The 25,460-nt window shown below is 30.7% G+C and overlaps 1 protein-coding gene across 1 annotated transcript in view; it reads right to left on the reverse strand.

The window, feature by feature from the left end:
- Positions 1-632: 632 nt before the first annotated feature.
- LOC148280062 (sarcoplasmic calcium-binding proteins I, III, and IV-like) overlaps positions 633-25,460 on the reverse strand; it is a 119,203-nt gene continuing 94,375 nt past the window's right edge. The window contains exons 3-4 of the mRNA XM_088228981.1: positions 19,648-19,700; positions 633-764 (exon numbers count right to left, since the gene is read on the reverse strand). Of these exons, the coding sequence (XP_088085107.1) occupies positions 633-764; positions 19,648-19,700 (185 nt within the window). The remainder of the gene's footprint in view (positions 765-19,647; positions 19,701-25,460) is intronic.

The following is a 25,460-nucleotide window of genomic DNA, read 5'->3' on the forward strand; positions in this document are numbered from 1 at the left end:
ATACATGTGTGTATATATGTGTATGTCTGTATGTATATGAAACAAAATGTGTATCCGAATAAGTTTATATTTTGTTTGTCTGTGCTCTATATTAATTTGTTAAGTATTATAATATATTAAAATGTAATTGCCTAGCTTGGAACGGGGTATGTACCCTTGTTAGCTGGGCAAAGTGAATATGGAATTGTATTTTGATAATAAGTGTGAATAAATAAATAAATAAATAAAATAAATAAATACAATTCATATCCTATTCATATATTTGGTATGTTTATGTTTCATAGAGTCTTTATTCAGTGGAATATACACATTATTACAATATTAATACATTATAAAGAAAACAAAGTATTAAGATATATTTTGTCCCGATAAACTATTCAATAATAGTTTGTAATCGGGTGCTGTATATGGGTGTGAGGGTGGGTTTATGGACAGGGTGGATAGAAACATCTTAAATTTATAATGTAAAAATATTTTTTTTATAAAGAAATAGATTTTTTTTTCAAATAATAGTTTTTTAATTCTTATTAAAAAAGTGGCAAGTAGTTATTTTGTAAAAATATATTTTTTAAGTCGTTAAATTATGGGTATATTTTAGTTTTCGACTTTTTAAAATTGATATACTAATGTTTTCATGTACAAACCTGGCCATCTTTGTTGGCATCAGCTCTCTGCCTCAGGCCGTCCCAGATCTTAATCATGGTGTCATATGTCTCCGTGTGCTTCGCATTGCCCTGCGACCACCCCCGCAGACTGCAAATTTTCTGTAAAAACGTTGCCATGTTATCGACATATTAATTTCAACTTGGACGACTTATTTTCTATAAATTTAAACATAACCACTTTACTATATATAAATATGTTCGTTTGTGTGTCTTCGATGAATTGAATAACTACTAAATCGATTTACGTGCGGTTTTCAGCGAAATGTAGATCTTTGCTACGAGCGTGTTTATAACTATTGGAATCTTCCATTTATTATGTAGAAAAATAAGTTTTTTTATCCATCACCAGGGTTGCATTCGACGAGAATGCATATAATAAAAAATGTGAATATGTTTTTTTTTAGTGAATAAAAAAGCTTGTTTTTGAAAATTTAACATTCGTTTTTGATAAATCCCAATCAGATTATTTCCTTAAATTCCTTATAATTTCTATCCTTTTATTTCTTTTTACTGGATGATTCATATCAAAATAATATCAACTGACATTCAATTCATTTTTGAAAATCGCATTCCTAAAAAAATACACCCCTGTTGGTGAGAAGAGCAAGTTTGACGTTTGCAAACCGAATTCTAAATTTAAAAATGAATTATTTTATGTTTTGGAATTCAAACATAAAAAAATTTCTACTTATAAATGAAATGTTACAACATCTTTTTTACGTTTATCTGAACGGTTTTTAGTAAAGCTTTGTAAGTTTACTTAATAATGTTTAATTTTAAGAGGAAACGCGTTCAGATTTTTCTTCATCCAAACGTATTCCCGTATTTTAATTTTAAACTCGGAATCAGATAAGAATTTATAAACTATGATTTCTTATTAAATACTTTGAACTTGTTAAAACTAACTGAGAGAAGAAAAATTATAATTTATTGAATTTATTTAAGATTGTCAACCTTACATGGGACTGCCCAAATCTATTAGCGCTCATTAACTTTAAGGTACCTAGACGAATGACTCGTCAAGTACCTCCGTTTAGTTGCAACAATTCGCGAACGATATACTCGTATAGTGCTATTATGAATCGACTCCATGTACTCGGCAATAACTATTCTGACGTTGTTGATATATTTTACATAAAGTATAGTTTATATTAATCAACTGTTTTTAATTATTTCAAAGATGGCTCACTGTAACTTACATTTGTCAAGCTATAGTTATGTACCTTTACCATATATTTAAAATTTTAATTGCTTTTTCAAAACTTTTTTTCTAGTTTTTGTATATTTTAGTGAACATATATTACATGTTTTTTTGATTCTTATTTATAACATTAAAAAAAAATCTCTTAAACTTCGATTTTGTAATTTTGTATTTTTTGTTAAATGTAATTATGATTAAAGATATACCTACCTGTCTTTTTTTTTAATGCCTCAAAAAAACTGTTTTCTTTCATTTTAATTTTTATATTCCTTTTAATATTTTTCAAATATTTTTATTCCTTAAAATGACTTTTTATTTTTTTAAATTTTATGTTAGCGTGTTCATTGAATGAAAACATCGTGATATAATATGTACCTACATATAAACTTTTGATCCTTTTTTTCCCCTCATTTATCTACTATATTGAAGGGTTTATTTCTACACAATACGTATTTTTCGTATAGTAAAAGGCACTACGTGCCGTGTATATTAATAATTAAATATTATGGAACTAGAGAAGTGATTTTTTTCCACACTATAGATATTTATTTTTGGCGTGTCCCTTTTGTTACGTTTTTATAAAAATAATTTATAATGGGAACTAGAACCATCCAAAAACCCGTAAAAAAGCGCAGTTTTATCTGCTGTCTTCGGGCGTACGGTAAACAAATATAACTATTTTTGAAAAATGCAAAAAAACTAATTAAGAAAATTTTATTCTTATACTTTATTTTATGTCAACCGAAACACAAAAATAATAATGTATACGTACAAATCTAATTTGGACTAAATACAATAATTGATATCAAACTTTCAATTGTGTTTATTTAATCTATATACGAGTATGTTCTTAAATCTAGCAATAGCAAAGCATTGCCGGGTTCAACTCGTAACATATACATTTTAACATACACAGAATACAGGAAAATGTAAACATTGTCATGTTATTAATGTATTAATTTTAACATGAAGTGCTCATTCACAGTAAATTTAAACATTGTGTTATGAATCAAACTCATCAACGATAAATCGTAATGCCATTTTTAGATTTAACATGCTGTTTGCAAGCCAACTTTTTCCCGGATATCTTCGTGACTTTTAAACGGCAAGTCGTTAAGATGTGAAATTTAGAAACAAAATCATCAGCATGGCATGTAATGTTAATGACCTTAGCAGATTCACTACTTTTTTTAGTTCTTAAAAGCGTTTTTTTAAAATACATTTATTTTGCTTGTGTAAAAAAAGGTTTTTGGCGTATATATTGTTGTTCTATAGTTATAAACGTGCTAAACTTGCTTTGTTTCTTTGTTGTTCTTAATATGTGTTATTTTCTAAATGTTTATATTATTTATGTCCCAAATTGAGTTGTTGTAACTCCTGGGAATGTAATTCAATGTATTATACTTGTAAAATACTTTGTGATACATGATTTATAAAAGAAAAAAAAAAAAAATACCATTTCTAGTACAATCATGCAAAGAAATTATCTGCCTCTCTCATTCAAAATTAAGCCTACCGAGTAAGTAAGTCGTCGCAACGGGAATATTCAACATTTTCAATTTCTTGCATGAAATTACATCATTAAAAAAAGAGAAAAATGACTGAAAATTGAGTTTAAACTGATGACGAGCGAGACCGAATAATAAATCTATTGTTTGATTATGTCCAAATGCTTGCAGACTGGCTGGAATTACTACCTGGTAAAAGAAGAAGTATAAAAATTGGAAAATTGTTTTCAGGCGTTGTCTAGTAGGTGATTTGGTTCAGCCGGATGAATCTCACCCACGTGATAAAGGTTTCAGCTCTTTTACTTCACAAAAGTCAACGGATGGAAGAGTTGAGGAAATGTGGATGTTCAAACATGGGCAGAATGGTGAATGTTACACAGTGTTAAGCGGCCACTTAAACCAGCCAATGACAGGTCATAAGCCCTGTAAATGCCTAGACTTCCATAGTACCTTCTCAAAATATTTTTTCCCTCTCTTTTGAAATAAATTTAAATAAATCTAATTTAAATTTAAAAATCCCGAAACAGTTAGTCGTAACGACGTGAAATTTAAAATCAACGTTTAAAATGCATTTTCTAAATCAACTGTCCTATTTCCATTATTATTTTCTCTGTTCTCTTCGTGAAATCAAATCACGGTAAGTCGTAGCGATTTGAAATTTAGAAACAAAATTAAAAATCCTACTTCAATTGCTGTTTCAAACCCAATTTTTCGTGACCTTCTTGGGTGCAAAATAAAACCTACTGACGGTAAGTCGTAACGATGGCAAAAAAAACCTCAATATTCTGGGATGATAAAATATTGCAGGATAAAAAAAATATATATATTCGATTTTATTTTTATTTCTATATAAAACAAAAAAATTATCATCCCACTTTCTTCATCAAGTGGTGTATAGGTCACTGCACATGTTAACCAAATGCTGCGTTATTTGATTATCTGTCATATGAAGGTATGGTTATCAGCCTAACGTTTCAGGTATCAGTCCAGGAACAATGAAATATTTGGCTCAAAAAACCTTTAAAATCAATATATTATTTTCACCCTGTCTGAAATCAAACCCAAGACCTCAAAAATTGTAGGCGAACACGTCAACCACATAATGATGAGGCGGACTTATCTTCATTCAATTTTCCGAGTCTGGATTTTAAGCTGAGAGCAAATGAGTTGGGAGCACTTGTCTAGGGTTCTGGTTCTATTCCAAACCAAGAACTGTATTCTTTATCCGCCTGGACACAACTTAAATCGATCCCGTAAAAACAATTATTAACCTATTTATAAATATACTAAAGCGTTTTGTGACAGGTATTGTATATCCTGCGTAAATATTTTGAATTACATACGATGCTAGTTTTAATAAATATTCCCGTGTTATTTTCCGAAGCAAAAAGATATAAATCGTCGCATTGTCACATGATATTCTGTATGATACGTGGGACGTGGGACAATCAATCGTACATTACGTGAGTATTTCGGAAGTAGTTTTTCCTGTACGAATTTCATTCCTTACAAATATCACCCAAAAGGGAAGTTTGGGTATATTATGATAGGGCGTATCATTTACAATCATAAAATCCAGATTTAAGGATACAAAACGAAATGTATTTTTTGTTTTGGGATATAGAAATATACAGGTTATGTTCATCATTTGATCAAAAGATTGACGCGTGATTTGAAAAAACATTTTTTTTATTCAATAAAATATACACATTATTACAATATTAATACATTATAAAGAAAACAAAGTATTAAGATATATTTTGTCCCGATAAACTATTCAATAATAGTTTGTCATCGGGTGCTCAGACATTAGTTTTAATTAATAATCAAATAAGAAGATAACATACATAATACTATATACGTATATAATAATAAACATAAAAAAATAGTTTAAAGAATTTTTTTTTTTTTAAATAGAGTAAAATAAAACAATTAACATTAAAGAATGGTAATTTACTTGAATATATTTTAAATATAAGAAAAATAAAATAAACACATATATAAATAGTGTGTGCTCATAAATGTAATCAAAACCAGGAAAAAAATAAATTAAACAAAGTAAAGTAAATCGAGAATTTTAATTCATATCTACAAAAAAAAAAAAATAATAATAAGAAAATTAAAAGAACAAAATAAAATTAAGATCTAAAAAATGTAAATAAAATAAAAAAGTAATAAAAGAAAAGGTTAACCTGAGAAAATAACAAAAATGTATTTAATGAGAGATACAAGAAATATTTAAAAAAAAAATGTTTTTCATAAATAATAAATCAATATAGGAAGGTTTTGTCTACTTATTATTTTCTTTAAATATTCTCTATGATAAATGATTGATTTTGGTTGATTGACATTTATTGTGCTGTTTCTCGACCAGCACAGCACAAACTATAATTTGCATGCACCAATATCCCAATTGTATCGCATTGTAAATTCGAGACATGATATGGACTTTTGTAGTGAGTCTTTCTAGACTAAAATCACTAAAACCGACCAGAGCTGTTTTTTTTTGTCCAAGCTTTGATTTCCTTTTGTTGTATTTAAATTTAATCATACCTGTACATAAAACCATAAAATGTTTTTATTATAACCCAATATACTGAACGAGTCTGTCAATCAATAAATTGAACAGATTTGTTTATTATGTGATGTTAATGTTAATGGGTAATGTGATGTTTAATGTCAAATACAATTTTGAAGTTGTAGAAGACTTTGTGTACCTGGGTCCACTGTCAATAAAAACAGTAATGAAAATGTGGACGTGAAAAGAAGAATAACAACAGCTAACAAAGCATTCTTCTATCTGTTACTAGTATTCAACTCTAGAATTGCCGAGCTGTACAATATCTATAAAGCTTCCAAGCTCTTTTTTTACATCAGACTGAACAGGCTACGATGGGCCGGACATGTGCAGAGAATGCCTTCATCACAGAAGAAAGGTCGGTAGGCTGCGATGTGAAGACGGCATAAAACAGGATGCATTTCAACAATTTTGTTTTTATTTATAGAAAAAAATGGGTTACAAAATAAAGTATAAAATTATACTTTGTTTGTACACACATAATCAATAATAACATTTGTACCTCTCTAATAGAGTTAAAACTCGTGTTTAGAAAGGGAGTTTGTTTTATGTTTAGTATGAATTTTTTATATTTCATTTTTACCATCTAAAACAGATTCTTTAAAATTAAATATTATATTCTAAAAGAAACTCAATTTTCTACAGTATAGAGTTTAAGATAGTGTGAGTTTCATGTGTTTTTAAAATTTGGATTGGAATATTTTGATATTGCTAATTACGATAATTTAAGTTTTTTTCCCCAACATGTGAAAACTAGTTTAAATATTGCATATGTGTAAAGTTAAATTATTTTGAAATCTAGAGTTTCGAGAATTTCGTAAATAAGCGTTTTTTCTTTTCTTTGAAAGTTTGTATAATAGATGCTTTTTTAAAGATGTCACTGATTGAGAAAGTTGATAAAGGTCAAGAGTCGATATGGGCTGTAGTGCTATTGGAGAAAATGTTAATTTACTATCATGAAGTAATGTTTTGAATACAGTTACCAATGTTTTGTTAACATTTGTTAAAATGCTAAATAATTTATTTTATAAAAAAATTTTCTTCAAATTAAATAAAGGTACGTAACAAAAAATCTTGTTAAAAGACATTATTATAATTAAATTATCTGCACAAATGTTGAGATCCGTACATTATGTACGGCTAAGATAAGCATTATCGACAAAATCAAGAAAGAAGCTCCGCGTCGGTTTGGACATTGGACATGTAGAGCGAATGAAGAGCGAAACAACGGCCAAAAAGATTTACGATGCGAATGTTGATATGTGTAGAAATAGAGGAAGACCGAAAAAGACATGGAATTACCGAATTTAACAAATATTTGAAGATGGACATGTCAAAAGTCGGAATAATCGTGCGCGTGCATGAGAAAATGAACGACTGCAGAGGAAACGAGATTTGTATGCAAAAACAGAGTGATATGGTGTTATATCCTCTCTGCTTACCCTAAAAGGGAAACATCGTGATTGTTGTTTGTTTGTGTTTTTGAAGTTATCTGTATTTATTTGTTTATTTATTTTATTTATTTCATTTTACAATACACCCAAGGGGCATTTACAAAAATAAGTACGAACATAGTAAGTAATATATTTAAAAATAAACAAAACGTTTTTTTGTATACATGTAGAAACAGAATAAGCATGCTGCAATGCTAAATCAAAAGTGAAAAAATAGAAAAATATGGGTGTAAAAAAATGTAAAATTAAAAAGCAAATTGTAAATAACTAGTAAAAAGTTTAAACAAAAAAATAAATTGTGGTAACAAATTAATTTAAAAATAAAATAAAATAATAAAGTAACCTTACAGTAAGTTTACAGAATAATAATATTTAACATATGGTACACGTATTTAAAAAATATTTTCAGAAATAGATAAGATAATAATAATACACGTCAAAAACAAAGAAAGAATAGCATCAAAAAGAAAGTTTTATTGTGACTTTTATAATTAGTTTTAAACAATGCAATTAAAAACGTTTAAAAATGAACAATTGTTGTATTAAAAGTGTCTATATCATAAGTAAATTTGTTGGCTAGGGAATGTCAACGCGGAATCGGAGAGAGTATGAGAAAACTCTCATTAATGCCAATCTGTTAGGGCTAACATAAGCTCGTTGATTGATTTAAAAAAATTAAAAAAAAAAACCCTCAACGTAATATTGTATTAATAAATCGTCGAACCTAAAACAAAATTGTATTTTGGAAAAAAAACTTTGGCGTCCTATAAAGCAGAACATGTCGAAATTACCTATACTTGTTGGCTGGTGTTATGTCCTATATATAACTGTGATTAGATGCAAAAATTATTAAGAAGACTAAAAATTTCAAAAGATTCTCATAGTTTTATTTTAGAAGGAGAATCAAAGAATCAAGGTTACGAATATAAATACGTATATTCAGAGATGATTTAAACAAAGTTTGCATTCTAGCCAATAAACTCCGAGTTTGTGTACGAAGCGTGAACTCAAAAGCAAACATATTCTAACAAGTCATAAAGAATAACCAATAGAGGTATATTTACTCAGAGCTTTTGGTTTTACGATATAAATAATGGCTGGTTTTACGTCACTTGGTGCCTATTTGCTGAAAATATGAGGATTTCTGTGAAGCATAAAAACAACCCTTTTATGCGTTATTATACGTATTTATTTGTAAGCAAAACCAACATTCAACCTTTATAAAAACAATTAAAAACGTTTTTCCTTCAAGCATTATTTTTTATGAATGTTTTTACAACTGTTAATGACGAGTGTATAAAAAAATACCAGCGATAATGTTGTAAAAAAGTTTATTTACTGATTTTTACCGGAGTTTGATTCCCATTTTCTTACTCGAATATTCATTTAATTTATTTTATTAAAATACATTTTTTTAACATGAAATGCGCACAGAATATTATAAAAATACTTTAAAAAGAGTCTTAATATATTTTCCACATTTGTAAAATTAAGCAGACAAATTAAGTGAACTATAACAAAATTAAATAATAGACAGCGAAAGAACAGATAAAAATGTTAACTATGCGAATGTTGATGAATGCAGAAATAGAGGACAACCGAGGAAGATATGGAATGACCAAATCCAATAAACGCTTGAAGATGGACATGTCAAAACTCGGAATAATCGGCGCGCGTGTATGAGAAGATGTATAAATGTAGAGGAAGCGAGATCTGTATGCAAAGATTGAGTGATGTGGCATTCTATGCTCTCTGCCTACTCTTACGGGAATCGTGATGGTTTGTTTGTTTATTTTGTTTGTAACAAAATTTAAATGTGTGAACAATGAGATTAACAAAAAATACAAAAGTAATGTCCGGACAGTAAAAAAATAATTGTTCGTTATAAATATTAAAAGTATATTTTAATTTTTCAAAACCGTTTTTTTTAATACTGACAAAAAATAATATAAAAGCATCAAAATAAGTATAGATTAGAAAAAATAAACAACAGAAAAAACATAAATTAAGGAAATGAGAAATTTGGAAAATAAGAAAAAAAAATCCGCCACTTTGTTTTCCGTGCTAACTTGACATATTGGTCATGCCAAATTGATATATTTATTTAAAAAAGGATTTTTTACACTGCAATATTTCATAGTCCCTGGACTGGCACCTGAAGCGTAAGACTGATCATTTTACCTTCATGTTACAAAAATGATCAAGGTGGGCTGCGGTTGGTGGCCCAATGCAGTGAACTATGCATTGTGAATATATAAATACGGTTATACAATTCCACGAAGATGATTTTTAATAAAAATATACGAAAAAACACATAAATATTATAAGAAATTTGTTTTTTTTTCCAGTGCTCCAGATATCAAAGTATGAACTTATGTGGGAGTACAGATTAAACTAGGGTTGTAATTCATTCAGCACCCTAGTTTTGAGCAGAAAATCACATTTTAATGATACCTTTTTAGTGAAAGAAGATTTTCTATTTTACTGATAGTATTTTCCTACGTGTTAAGGGATGCTTTTATAAATAAACGTCGAAGAAAATTTTCTCTTGAATGTTCTACTCGACCGAGGGATATTTATTCGGGTTGAACCTATTTATTTTTTAATTCTACAGACTTCTGGATTTCCCAATAGAATAAGGCTATTTTAAGGAGGTTTATGTTGTTGGCGGTGGATCTTCCAAAAAAATATTTTAAGTAAAATATTTGTATTAAAATTACATAAGTGTGAGTCACATACATTTGTGTCATTATTTTCAAAATCGCCTCACGCACCTCACGCTCCTATTACCACAATTCCTCTTTTTGCACCTAATGGTGCATAGGGTGCTGCATTGGTATAAATGGCTGCGTATCTCAATATTTTTTTTAATATAAAGGTTTAAATATCAGTTTAACGAATACGTTGCCGGTCCAGGGATTATAAAATATTGCAATTTGAAAACACCTTTTTAAATAATTATTTCATGCCAACTATATCCGGAATCAAACCCGAGACTTCTTAGATGGTAGGCAAAAATCATCATCATCATTGCATAGGAGAGTTAAGATCATGTTTCTAAAATTTTGATGTAATTCTTTAATAAGTTCATAATTGTTTTTAGTAATTTATTTTTTTATTATTTTTGAAATGAAAAACCGCTATTCCTCTATTTAGGGGCTTGAAAGCAGGAAGGAAAGAGGGAATATGGAAAGAGGTAATGAAATATACACCACAACACCCAGACTAGTTAACAAAAAATCTTTCTTGGATTTTTTTCTTGCAACTGGCAGGATTTGAACCTGCGACGCATGTTTCGCAGTCGGTCGTTTAACCAACTGCGCCACGGCGCCTGTTCTTAACTTTAACTAGATATATGTACTATTTTATATATTATTTAACAACTGTTGTTTTTCCTTAATAAATAAAATACAGTTTTATTTTATTTTAAAACCATAACTTTATTTTAGATGGTTTAGTAATAATCTTTTTTGAATACTAGTAATTGAAACTTCTTGCAGGTTAAGTGTTCATTTAAAAAATAATACAAAACAGTTATATTTCTTTCTCTCCTTAATTTTCTTTCACATTTAGTGAGCGCTAAAAAGCTAATTGTAAATTGCAAGTAACATTAAGTTGTTCTGAGTCGCCTTCTTCGTAGATAATTAAAATATTAACTGCACTTTATTCTTTAAGGACTCTATAGTCACTATCAAGACTTGTCAGTTGAACTAAAAAGGTTACAGGAAACGACTTTCACAAGTGAAAAGAGCTAAAGAAAATAAATAAGTACTTTTGTACGGGTAAGTGCATTTGACGAGCGCAGTATATTTCACCCTCAGATAAATAGTTATCCATTGAGAAAGCAATTTCTTTAACTAAAACAACCAGTTTCGTTGAAAGCTTTGTACCTGCAAAGAAAAACCATTATTTTCGTTTTTGTTGCGAGGTTTCATTCATTCGGTGGAATGACTCTTACAAAGTACCTTTTTAAGTAAGTTTGTCAATTTTTCATTTTAAGTCATTTTAAATTTAAGTACAAAAATGTGAATTAAGAGTCGAGAATTAATTATATTATTTTGTATATTCAATATTAAAAATTGAAAATCTTTTTGGTTCGGTAGTCCCGAAAATATGTACTAAATATGGTAGTAGAACTCATTACTATTTAGTACGGAGTACTAAATTTATTACAAAAAAAACTGTTTTATTTGGTAATAAATCAATAAAAATTTCCAACAAGCCACTAAATGTGACCATATTCGAGTATGGACTGGTTGCAAATTTGCATTTTCATGTTTAATAATAATTACTCAATTAATAGTTACGGTACAGACATTTACTAAAGAAATATTCCACAAATCTCGACTTATGACACCAAACTAACTATACGTTTTAACAATTTTAACTTTCGCTTTTAAAAACTACCAGTAATAGTAAAAATTCAAAAGTAATAATAAAAGTTTTTCTTTAAGTAATAATAAAAAAAACGTTCAGCAGTATTTTAAAATATTTTTTTGTTTGCTAATTGACTTTCAAACTAAGCCAATTTTTTTTAAAAACAAAATAACATCACAGCAATAAAGACACAGTTTCTAAAGTCTGTCTAAAATATTAGATGAAAATGCAACTTTATAATTTATGTCGTCTGCTGACCAGATATATATTATTAACTCAGTTGGCGGTAAGTATGAGTCCGTAAATAATACATGTTTTGTCTTTGTGATGAGATTAAAAGTGTTGCTGGCATAAACAACATATTTCTGGAAATAAAATATATCTTAAGATTGTCTATGCGTACTCTTATGGACTGGGTTATCTTGGGCGTATCTTCCCGACGTAAAAGGGGTGACTTGATGGTTCGTAGCACAAATTTGTATATGCCTCAATATATATACATATGTACATATAAGAAATACATAATTATCTTTGACTAAAAATGTTAAATGCTAAAATTTATATCTGATATCCATTGGATTTAGTTCATATGAAGCAACTCAAATTCTAATTAAAGATATATCGTGGTTACGCCTTGGGAATCGGCTACGTGTTTTTTTAGTGAATACATACTGAATTGTAGTATGTTTATGAGAATTGATCCGTTATCATTTTAATTGTGGTTAAAAATATGTTTCAAATATTTTTTGGCGTAAAAAATGTACTTGGTAAAATGAATACACCAAGCCAGTTTCCAAGGTGCAACGACAATATATATAACTCAATTTCAGCTAAAGTGATGCATGTGTAAAATTCTAAGTTATGAATAAAGAAATCTAATATTTCAATTTATTACATAGAAATAAATTGGATTTCAGGGTATATAAAGAGGAGTTAAAATATACAAGTATTTATATAAAGAAGGTAGTTTATTCTCATGATATAGTATGTACTTCATGAAATATTGAATATTAATTTGAACAATTCGCATTGTTCTGTAAAACTGTTGAGAAGTTTGTCATTAGTTTATCTCCGCCTAACTTAAAAAATAAAGTGACCAACATATTTTTATCAAAACGAGCAAATCATTTTCAGGAGATTGAGTTGGAATAGTTACAATTTGATTGATAATTGTATTTTGTTATTGTATAATTTCTTTAAAATTTATATGTATTTCAAGTAATTCATAATGTTTACATTACGAGTATGTTAATATGTCATACTCGATTTTTTTTTATATATTTTTAAAGCACACTTATACCACATGTATTTAAATGGCAATATAAATAATGTATATAAATAAATAAATTATTGGGCATATTTTTATGTAAGAGTCTGCTATAACCTCATAATTGTTTTAAAACAGTATTAAAAACAAAATAAATTAATTTCACAGGTTTAATACACCTATGATATGATATGTACTCGTAGTTCAACAGTTTATACTATTATGAAGATTAATATCATGTCATAATCCATGTTATCCTATGATTTAATTAGTATTCCAAACATGATGAATTACGAAATTGTACTAATGACAACCATAAGCCTTCAACGTTAATACACCTGTCAACAAAATACGATTATCGATGTGGAGGTAGGTATGCGTCAATTCGTAAAATCGGGGTATTTCCAATACATCTAAATTGGTATGAGCGACTGATTAGTTTGCCTACCACGTTTGAGGTCCTAGACTCAACTCCTGGTAGGGTGGACGTGAAATGGTTTGAAAGGCGGTTGTAAAATGTAATGTTTTATTATTACTAAACTGACTTCTGAAGCGTTAGACTGATCATCTTACCTTCCATCTCAGAAAAAATATGTTGATACTCTGCAATTGGAGTACAAATGCAGTGTCCCATGGTGCACAGGGTGTGTAAAGGTAAACTATTATGATGATCATGGAATATATTTTTGGTCTTTTGGTGAATTTTCTATTTTCATACATTTTTCTTCGTGTAATTAGCTTAAGCTATCACCATTATTAAAATAAAAAAAGAAGCTTCGCGTTAAATTTTTCATTTTGTTATTGATCGAGAAAACATTGCTTTAAATGTTGGGTACAAATAAACTAACTCATTCATTGCCTCTTAATACCCATAAAAACTCATAGTAACAGGCACAGCATGGCCTCCACATACCGGACACCATATCCGAGGACAAGTCTCCTTGGCGGTGCCCACGTACAACGAAAAATTGCTCATTTCCGAACGAGAAAAGCTGCCTGAAAGAGCTCTCTGTATTCTGGTAGCTTTGGTATCTTTGTGCTGAAAGAGTGTAATCAAGAAGTACATAATATGTACTTCTTAATTATTGATATTAATATTATTCATTGACTGGGATCAAATTGATAAGACATGATTAATTCGCCGAAATTATCACAAGGCTTTTTAAAAACCACCAGATATGTATATCCATATGCAATCAGTAGTAATGCATTGAAGATGTTAGGATTTTTTATGCGTGCTGCCAGGGTTTTCAAAAATACCCGCGTACTGAGAACTTTTTACAACTCCTTGGTACGAAGTAGACTCGAGAGTGGCTCGATGATGAACTGAAGTACTATCTTATGATAGAAAAACCCCAAAATATGTTTCTGAGATATCTCTACATGAGAGAGTGCGGGTATTATCCTTGGCTCCACCCGACCGAGTTTCTCCAGGGTATGCTTGGCTACAACAGTTTAGAGACTAGAAGGAATGTGTATTTGACTACACATTTTTATCGATTGTTGCGCGGTATTGGCGATAATCCTGATATTATGATGAGCATTGGTTTGTATGTTCCTGATAGTTACCTAAGACAGCGTCAGCATAGATTGTTTCATATTCTGATATACAGGACCAACCTGCCTATGATTATGTCTGTTGGAAGGGCTACTGCTATGCTGAACAACATCGCTCTGGATATTGATCTGTTCCATGTATCCGAAGGGGTTTTCTGGAGCAGGATTCTCCTACTACTTTGACATGCATCTCATTCATGTTTTTTTTCTTTTTCATAATATGTACGTTTTGAATATATGTTTGTAATGTATACGTTATATTTAAAATAATGAATTGAATTGAATTGAAAATTGAATTGAATCCAACAAAATGTATAAAAGGGCCACAAATAGTAGCAAGAAACTCCATCCAGAGTTCATAGAGCGAGTGAAAGGGACAAGATCACAGCACGTGTTCAGGAGATTGATTAAGGTATCCGCAGCAGCACGAAGGGTAGTAATTGGGACAGTTTTGAGGGTAAACGAGCAAGATGAACTCACTAAAGAAAGGAATTGAAAGGCTTCTTGTTGAACTTAGTCTAGGGCTGGAACAAATGGAGTCGTATCATACACCTAGTGTATGATTTTCCTGAAGACCACGACGCTTAGCATTGAGTAAGACGATGATGAAGAAAAATAGCCTTAAAAAAAATCGTACAGTGAGCTCAATACCATGAGTACAAATCAATCATGTAATATTATGTATGTAGTGTATACACTGGAGAAGCTGTGTTCATAATATCTTAGATGAATAGGTGAAATTTTTGTTATGTTGGATATTTTATGTTGTAAATCATTAACACACTACGTAATTTTGTTTTCAAAACCTTCCATTTAACAAAAGCAAGAAACAAATATTTTGCAACTAAAAAAATCGCACAGCACCTTGCAAAAAAGGTATACTAATAAAACAACAATGATGTAAATGTAGCATGCTATAAAAAAAAATTAGGAATAAAAAAAAATTAAACCGTTTTCTATTTACTGTACCTCAATTTTATTTTAAAAATAAAATGACACAACACTATATTAGTATTGTATTTTAAGTAAATAAATGAGTTATGTACGGCATTCCAACAAAGAAAAGTGTAATTAAAATAAAATAAATACAATCACTTTGTTTTTAACCACTTTTTTTTTTCTTCTTCAAATATTGTTGATTTTTTTTTCTTATTGTAAATCGCTTTTTTATTTCTAAGAAGCACAATATTGAAGGAGTTCATTAGTTAAGTATACCTTGATAAAGAAGTTTGTATAGCTTTGAAACAGGTCGGTAGAAAAAATAAAAAATAAGGTGCTAAAAACAAAGTTATTTTATTTATTTTATTGTAATAAATAACCACAAAGTTAGTGCTTCAAATATAAAATTTACAATAGTAAAATTATTGTATTGCCATAACGCATTTTAAATAAATGTTTTGAAAATAAAACATTTTGGACCCTGCAAAACGATGTTCAAGCGTATATTTTAGTTGTAAATACACCCAATAGTGTGTTTGAACCACGTTCGAGCACCTTTGCCAAACGACATTTACCTGGGTATGGAGTATTTATATTTGTCCCTTTTCCCTTCTCCTTTGGGACTTTTTATCCTAATTTAAAAAGTACCTTTTAAGCACAGATTTATTCGTACGATTGTCAAATGTTCGAAAATGGTGCTTTTGAATAGGTTTCTACAAATCAAAGTACGTTTTTGTAAAAAAAATATATCCACGAAAAAAGAAACTGATGGGGATATTTTACTCTTTACCTAAATATTGTGATCGTATATACACAGATACATATATGTATTTTTCAGCGGCGTGGCAGGAGTTTTATTAAGCGTAGGGAGTTGAAATAAATTATCTTAACCTAACACATATCAAAAGAGTTAGAGAACATTTTTGAGAAGGGAATATGGAAGTCGAGGCATAAACAGAGCTCCAGGGGCGAATGCTTCTTATGATCGATTTTTTGCCGCTTCCCATATTTTTTGACATCGAAAGTAATGTTTTATGTTTCATTATTATTAGGAAAAAACACATCACAAAAAAAAAACATTGCATTTCTTGGGTAAGTAAATTGACATCATATTTCTTTATTCCATACAGCGACCAGTTGCGCCTCTATTTGCCAAAATTATTAATACTGGATTACACGAGCTTACTCTGCTGAAGAAAAAACACGAATTTAAATACGTCTTAAACCTAAAATTTTAAAATCTTGTTAAAAAAATTACACCTGCAATTACAGTAAAATCTTGCAACTTTCATTAATGCAATAAAGTCTTTTAATACTTCTTCATAAAAACTATTATTCTTTAAAATAAATCAATTTGACTTACGACGGTCTAAGGGAGGTGACGATATACGCACTCGTTATGTGTGAGAAAGAGATAACGAATATATATTTTATATCTTAACACGGAAGTTACAATAATACTTAATCATACTTTTGTTTCGGTGATTTCAAAGTGAATTTGTTTTAAAATCAATTGATTTTTTGATATTTTAATCGAAATGAATTGATATTTTAATCCATAATATAAGCGTATCAGTATAAATCCTTTAGTGGGTTTTAAAAAACAAAGATTCGCAAGACAAAAATTAACTACACATGATTTGAAAAATGTTTTTGTGCTGACAATGACAGTTGAATTGTAGGTATCCATTTAAACTTTAAAAATTAAGTTTGGCTTATTATAAAAACGTTACTAGTGTAAAGTGTAAAAAATAAATAAATATAAAGAATTTTAAAATGTATAACTTATGCCGTTTTGTGAATATTAATGTGATATAAAAGTCAATGAAACAATGATTCTTAAAACGTAATTTATGTTTTGTTTAGTGAACTATCGTACTCGGTAAGGAATACTATTAAATTATTTAGTTTTTATCTCATTCATTAAAAAATATTGTTTTATTTCAAGACAAGTTTTAATAGTCAGACTTAAACAAAAATGCACCGGTACGCTAATGAATTATCCAGATTTATAAATGACTTTTTCGACAATCGGCCCAGAATACGAAATAGCCGCGTGGATGGGTTGTTGCTTTCTAATGACTAAGGCGGGGGTTCGAGTCCTTGAGGGTTCCAGTTTTTTTTACACTTATGTTTTTTTTAATGTATTTTTTAAAATCAAATGCTTGTGCTTCATTAGAAAATATTTTTACTGAAACTATATGCCGCCAGTGCCATTTGTTATTATTTATTTATTAAATGTAAAATAGACTTGTTTTTTTTTGTGCCATACTACCGCTATGAACATTTGATCAGAATTTTCGTAGCTTACCAATTTAAAAATTCACCGCTCAAAACTGCAGAGCTCATAGTTTGTCAGTGGCCCACTTTACACACTGAGTAACATCCTTCTTCTTCCTTGCCTCTTCCCAGCTCGTCTAGGGTCAGCCCTTCTGATATGCAGTCTCCAAGTGTTCCTGTTTGGTGTCATCTCACTGCTCCTTCCTCAGGTCTCTCTTAATATTGGTCCGCCAGGTGGCTTGTGGATGATCTCGGGCTCGCGCTTGTGTGGAGATATTCAAAGCAAGTCTGACCCCGTGATCTTCATTTCATCTATTAACGTGTCCATACCATGGGAGTCTAGTCTCTTTCAGTTTCTACGGAATAGGCGCGACCATAAAACTACCGTGAACATATTCATTCTTTATCTTATTAATACTGGTAATACTTGCGGATCACCTGAGCATCTTCATTTCTGCGGTACGAATTGTCTGCTTATGATTTTTCTTTATGGTCCAGCATTCTAATCCGTAAAACATAGCTGAATGAACGGCCATCTTGTTTATTTTGCTTTTGGTTTTAAGTGTAACACCGTGTTACATCCATATTGGATACTTCGATTCTTCCATCTGTTGATTTTTAGGAACTTAATGAGCTGAAACTTCGATTAATCTTACCACGTCTATTGGCGTGGGTAAGATTTATCTGATTTAATTATTTCACCCACTAGGCTAAACCTGAAAGTATTTTTTAATTTTTGACTTTTTTTCATACCAGTTAGTTTATTCAAAAATATTTTCACTATGTCCAAATGTTTGTGGACGTAGTTGGATTCGTAGCTCATGTTCTTAGCGCGGGCGAAAGAACCACCCCAACGAATGTCGGGAAGCTACTAACGGCATCTGAGAAAAGTACTAGAAACTTTGCACGTACGACGCGTGAAATTGTCTCTCTCGCTCCCAAATATACCTGTTTTATTGAGAGTGAGACGTAAAGACTGTGTGAGACCATTATATATTAGTATTACTCTTTTACTGCGTACGCAACATGCGACACATTGGTAAACTTTCTTTTGTATTGGTGATTTATCTCCGATTTTTTAATTAATGCTTTTTATGTTCAGAATAAGCATCAATTATTTAATAATAATACATTTTACACGATACGTAAATGCATAACGGAGGAATACCGAAAATCTTAATCCATAATTATTTATTATATTTATGGAGATATTGAAGTTATTGGATGCAATGTGTACTCGCTACATATCACCAGGAAGGGAAAGTTAAAAGCTCCCTAGGGGGTGAAATTAAATCATTTGAATGAATTTTAATAAGACATACCTTACCTCTTATTCTTTAGGGATTTTTTTTATAAGTACTTGAGAGACATCAATATATTTACATACAATATGCAAATTACACATTAAGTGTACCTACTAGATACTGATATTAATTAATTTCTTACTTACTTACTTTTCTTTATCTACCGGTTTCGAGACGTACCCGTCTCTTTGCCAGGATATTAATTACACAAAAATGTAAATTCCACTTTACACCTACACCATAGAAGCAACCCTTTTTTTGTTTTTTTTATCAAAGGGATTATTTACGTTCTTATTTCCCAAATATTTAGATTTTGCGGTCATTTTTAACGCGTCGTAAATAATTCACTATTAGAAAATCGGAATTAAGTTGGGATAGAGTGGGGTTCAGCTCTCGAATCTTTGGTCCGTGAGTCCGCGACACTAGCTATGTTCCTGGTCCCCATTACACATGGTAAATTCTCAGTTAAAAAACGCGTAGTTTCATACCACAAATAAACGGGTTGAAAATAACATACCTCGATGGCTAACTCGAAATCTTTTTTCTCGATAGTTCCACTTTGGTTGACATCTGAAACAAACGAAAATTAAAATTATTAAAATTTGAAAGAACATCGAATTGTTTTGACTAATTATTAATGGCTACCAACCATAAAGATTTAAGAGGACTAATATCAATACAAATAATATAATCACTAGATCCTCAACACAAAGACAACTTAAAAAAATACAAACTAATACCACTTTCGGACAAAGGGATTTTGAGTATTATTTAATTAAAATCTATAACCTACTTCCACTATCTATTACAACAATTAGTAACGAGAAAATGTTTAAAAAGGGTATAAAAAAATGGATAGTGAAGCTAGGTAGAAGTAAAATGGATTGTCTCATTCGCCCGAACCAATATTGAATCAACTGCTCCACAAGTGTATAGCTTATGTTAGGTTTTTGTTTTTTACATTGTGCGTTTTGTAATATAAATAATATAGATGTACATGTGCATTTAACCTGTACCTTTTAAGGTTTTGATTGACTTTTGGTATTTATTTTTAAACTAGAAAAAAAATGGACTTAACTTATGTTAATCAATACATGGTGAATAATTTGTATTTAAAGTAAAATTTTGTATTCTTGGTTCAGACTTGAAAATGCCAGCTTGGGTAAAAGGCTATTTTGTAAGTAAAGAAATTATTATTTTTATGGATGATTTACAAATCGCCAGTTTGTAAAAATCACCTCAAGGGCGCTATACAATCATTATCCCAACACGTTTTGCAGCTACAGAGCTCACAGACAATTGGGATTCTAGTTCCTCGTTTCCAATTAGGATTAAATTTAAAAACATAAATATAAGGGATAGATAACAGCACTTCTTTCAGCTACATAGTGCATAGACAGTAATATGTTAAACTCAGAAGTTTGATAATATAAAAATTAATTAATATAACATATTTTGAGTTTGTCCAAAGACTGGATATTGTGAGTACGGAGTTATCAAGATTAACATAAATAATTAACACAATTTACAGCAGAATATTTTATAAAGATATGAAAGTCTAGGCATTCATAGCGTCATGACGTGCCATTGGTTGTTTTAAGTGGCTACCACACACACTGTAACATTTACTATTATGTCTATGTTTAAAAAAAATAAATTAATTTTCGATATCTGGGTACGGATGATTAAAGAAACATGGGTTTTTAAACGTGTAGCAAAATGGTGAATGTCACACAATGTTTGGCTACTTAAACCAGCCATTGACAGGTCATATACCCTGTAAATGGCTAGACTTCCATATTATTTTCTCATAAATATTATCCATCTCCATTGCCATGTGTTAATTTTAATAATGTTCATTGCTTCGAGAATATTTAAATTTTCTCATTTATAAATACTGTCGGAAAAAACCGAGTTGTATTTTGGACTAAATCAGTAGGAATATAAAAATACCCTTAAATGCATTTCCATTTTTAAAGCGCCATATACGGGAGTAAATTTAATATGTATTTATGCATCCCTCGAAAAATGGGAGCTGTTTTGAAAAACTTGCTGTATTCATAGCTTTTTTCCCTATTCCGAATAAAAAAGATTATCCAAAGACCTGTTTCAAGTGATACCCAAACAGTCTTCATAGCATGTAGCCTTCTTGAGTCAAAAATCTTTTGCACCTCTAAATTTTACCGAAAGATTTCTTTTCCGATGGTATTTCATGTTTATTTAATGTTCGTAAATACAAAACCGGCGCGTCACGTAGGTAGCTTGGAATTGTTTGATGTTGTGAATACACGCATCAATGTTTCATTATCTCGTTTGGAAAACGACATCATCTTTTAAAATACATGGTTGAAAGCACTATGTAATTACTTATTATATTTAAAACTAGCTTTATTCGGCGGGATTAAGGGGCACTGGGTTGACATGGGAAGAAGCGAGAGTGTTGGCTGGCGATAGGGTCTCCTGGAAGCAACTGGTGATGTCCACATGCTCCACTTAGGAGCGGATGTGGAAGAGAAGAGAAGAAGAAAAAAACTAGCGGACCCGACAAACGTTCTCCTGCCCGAACGTTGGCTTGCGTGCTATCATATTGGAAAAATACTTTTCATCTAGGTACTTGTTTGTGATTAAATTCCAAAACTAAAAATTGTTGATATTAAAAAAATATTGAATTTAAGTAGGTACTTGTTTATGGTTGAATTCCAAAACATAAAATAAATATTTTTTAAAATATGGCATTCTTTTTGCAAACGTCAAACTCCGGTCGTCTCACCAACAAAGGGATGTACTTATTGTACTTACGATTTTTTTAAATGTATTGAATTTAATATTATTTTAATGTTACTAAAAATCCAATAAAAATAAATAAATAGATTATAAGTAATTTAAGGAAAAGATCTGATTGAGATCCACAAAAAACAAATGCTGTTTATAAACGTTCAAAAACAAACTTTTTTCATTCACAAAAAAACAACATCTTTCCATTTTTTTGCAAATGTATTCTCCTCGAATGCAACCCTGGTAGATCGATGAATATAACATTTATGCTCCTAACTTATTTTTAACATATTCGATTGAAAGTTTTAATATCTACGAACACGCACGGCGCAAAGATCTATATTTCTCTGAAAACCGCACGTAAATCGGTTAAGCCGTTTAGACGGAGTACGGTGACATCACACGTACAGAGGAATTATATAAATAAAGATAAAACAACTTTGTTTTTAAACACTTATTTTATATTTTATTATTGTCCGATTTTTAAGCTACGCCAGCTTCCTCATCAACGACTTCCTCTTAAAAAAATTAGTAAAACATATTATCCTATTTTAGAATATATTTTAACAAAGTCCACTTTTATCTTTCCTCTCCGCGATGGAGGTTGGTAATCATTGCAGAAATTCTCACTTTGTTGGCAGCTGCCTTGAACAAAGACTGACTGTAGCAATGGCGCTAGCCACGCTTCTTTAGCCAAGAAATGCACTTTCTAAATGCACTGCGTTTATTTTCAATCCTTTACTGTAGAATAACTATTAAAATGTTGTATTTTTCGCCTCTCATCAAATGCCTAAAATATCCATGTTTTCTTGTAGGGTGGGTGAGCGTCCACATTTTGTCACCGTAAAAAAGTACTGAGAAGACACATTGTACAAGGCGTATTCAAAGGTCTAAATTAAAGTTTCTACTGCAAAGGAAGTCACTCATCCTGAAAAGTAATCCTATTTATCATTCAGTCAGAGGTTTTTTTCCGAATAACCATTCAGTTGGTCTTAGACACATTCATTTCTAGCCCTTTATACAAAACTAGCCGTATGTACTTTTTCCAATAATACTCGTAGCTACAGGATTTTTATACTATCATCCGCGTAACAGATATTATTTATAATTTGTCCATGTATACAAATGCCGTTGGTTAATTCTTATAGTGCGTCTCTAAAAATGGCTTCTGAGTACATATTAAAAAGGTGCAGAGACAGAGTGCATCCTGCAACAGAGAGAGAAAACACTTTTGAGAATGGAATATGGAAGTCTAGACATTTACAGGGTTTATTTAAACCAGCCAATGACAGGTCGTAAGTACAAAAAAGCTTTCGTAACTGAATTGAATTCATGTCAACACAATATTTTCTACCATTGGTTTGCAATATGGTCGCGAGGATGAATGACAATATCCTATAAATAAATTCACAGTGAAAGGGGCGATTATTGCAATGGAATATATGCTGGCTTAACTAAATATAAAATGGAGCGATTGCAGTCAATTCTGAATGCAGCTGCCAGGTTAATATGTGGTGTATCAAAGTACGATCTCATTACACCGTTGCTTCAAAGTCTTCACTGGTTACATTTTCCAGAGAGGGTCGAGTACAAGCTGTGTTGGTTAATGTACAAGGCGATGCATAACCCGGCTCCTCAATACCTTAAGGAACTCTGCCTTCCGGACGAGCAGTCAGATAGGCGCCTCACTCTCCGCTCAACCTCCTGTTCTGCCGTAGGGAAGGCGATACAACCTCATTCACGCAACCAGAGTTCGAAATTTGGCGATAGGGCTTTTGCAATAGCCGGACCTTTGGCGTGGAATGCTTTGCCTTCAGAAGTTAAAAATTGTGCAACTGAATCCCTTTTCAGAAAAAAATTAAAAACATGTTTATTTGTGAAATCGTTTCCTGACACTAAAAGTGCTACTTTTTAGATGTAATTGTTAGAAGTACCATATTATGTGTATTACACAATTTGTAAAATTTGTCTATAAGTAAATAATAATTAAGAGTTGGCCTTATTTTTTTATTTAAGTATAATGTACAGCGCCCTTGATGTGATTACTCACGAAAACTGCGCTAAAAAAATTGTCGAAATTTATTATTATTATTATTATTAAAGCAGTTAAGTTAAATTCTATCAAAATTGCGATTTATGAAATTGAAGTTTTAAAAAAAGTGACTCGTTTTTTGATAAAAAAAATACTGCTTTTTAGTGTGAATGATGCCGAAGACCCACGATATTTTCGGTTTTTGGGAATGTGGAGGGAGTGCTTTCACTGAATGGAAGTGGCAGAGAAAGGGTGAAAGCAATGTGAACGCAGTCGATATGCGACTCTTATTGTATGGGAAATCACAGTAAGTAAATAATTACATTAATATTATGTTGCGTGTTTGAAATTGTGTTATTTTACTTTCGTTCAAATTTTATGAAATTTAATTATTTGCTTTTAAATTAAGAGTATATAAAAACGCGCCGTTTTTTAACATGCAAACAGAATCATTAAAAAGGCATTACAGTTTCATAAGCGAAAAATACATATTGTTTAAAGGGCTGGAGACCGATTACAAATGGAAGTTAACCGAGTTATCTTCAATTATTGCCTTAAAAGTAAAATCGAATTTTCAGTTACTACGAAAATTTGTATGAAAATTTGAGGGAGTTCAGTGGTTATTTTATTTATTTTAATTTGGTAATATACTATCAAACTAATTAAAAAATATATTAATATGTATCGTATTGTCAACCATGCATGATTGACATGAAATATTTATTTAAAAATATGTTTTTGCAATAAAATATTTCGTAGTCCCTGGACTGGTACCTGAAGCGTAACCCTTATCATCTAACCGTCATGTAACAAAAATGATTAAGATACACTGCGGAATGATGATGACGATGTTGATCGTATTGTCATCGCGATGATGTTTTAAGTTTTGTAATTTCAAAATTACTCCGCTCGCGTTGTCACGAGTTGTCGGAATTTTCGTTTAAGAAAAAAGCGATTCTCTGTTATTGGTGACGACCGTCTACTTCTAACTGAATAAATGTTTCAATCGGATATAAAAAAATGTCTTTAAATGCTCTTCTAGATACTTGGCAATCGCGATGGGAATCATCCCCTTCAGGGAGGGTTACAATTCTTTTTTTACTTCAATCCGTCAGTGTTTAAAATCTTTTTGGGTTATCCTAGATCACTGGACTATGCAGTTTTTATCAAGTCACGGTAAATTTAATGACAAATAATTTGTTTTTAATATCGTTGATTCCCTTTCGTGCTGCTGCAGATATCCTAATCAATCTTCTGAACACATCCTGTGGTCTTTTCCCTTTTCCCCTCTCTAGGATTACTGAATGGAGCTTCTCGCTACTATCCGTGGCCCTCTTATAGCTCCTATCGGATATACAGAGCTGGTGGAATCCAAAAAGGATTTCAAGGCTTTTAAAATGTTTTGTAATCATTTCAGCGAATTGATCATGGCCAGTCAATTTTATCCTAGTCAGTGAAAAATTCACTTCCCACTTTTCTCAATCCGATGAAGTCCATATTATGTACTTCTGTATTACTTTCTT

This window comes from Micrasema longulum, unplaced genomic scaffold (assembly GCF_059751315.1).
Source record: "Micrasema longulum isolate JH-2025_06_02 unplaced genomic scaffold, ASM5975131v1 h1tg000621l, whole genome shotgun sequence".
In the NCBI taxonomy this organism is placed as follows: Eukaryota; Metazoa; Arthropoda; class Insecta; order Trichoptera; family Brachycentridae; genus Micrasema; species Micrasema longulum.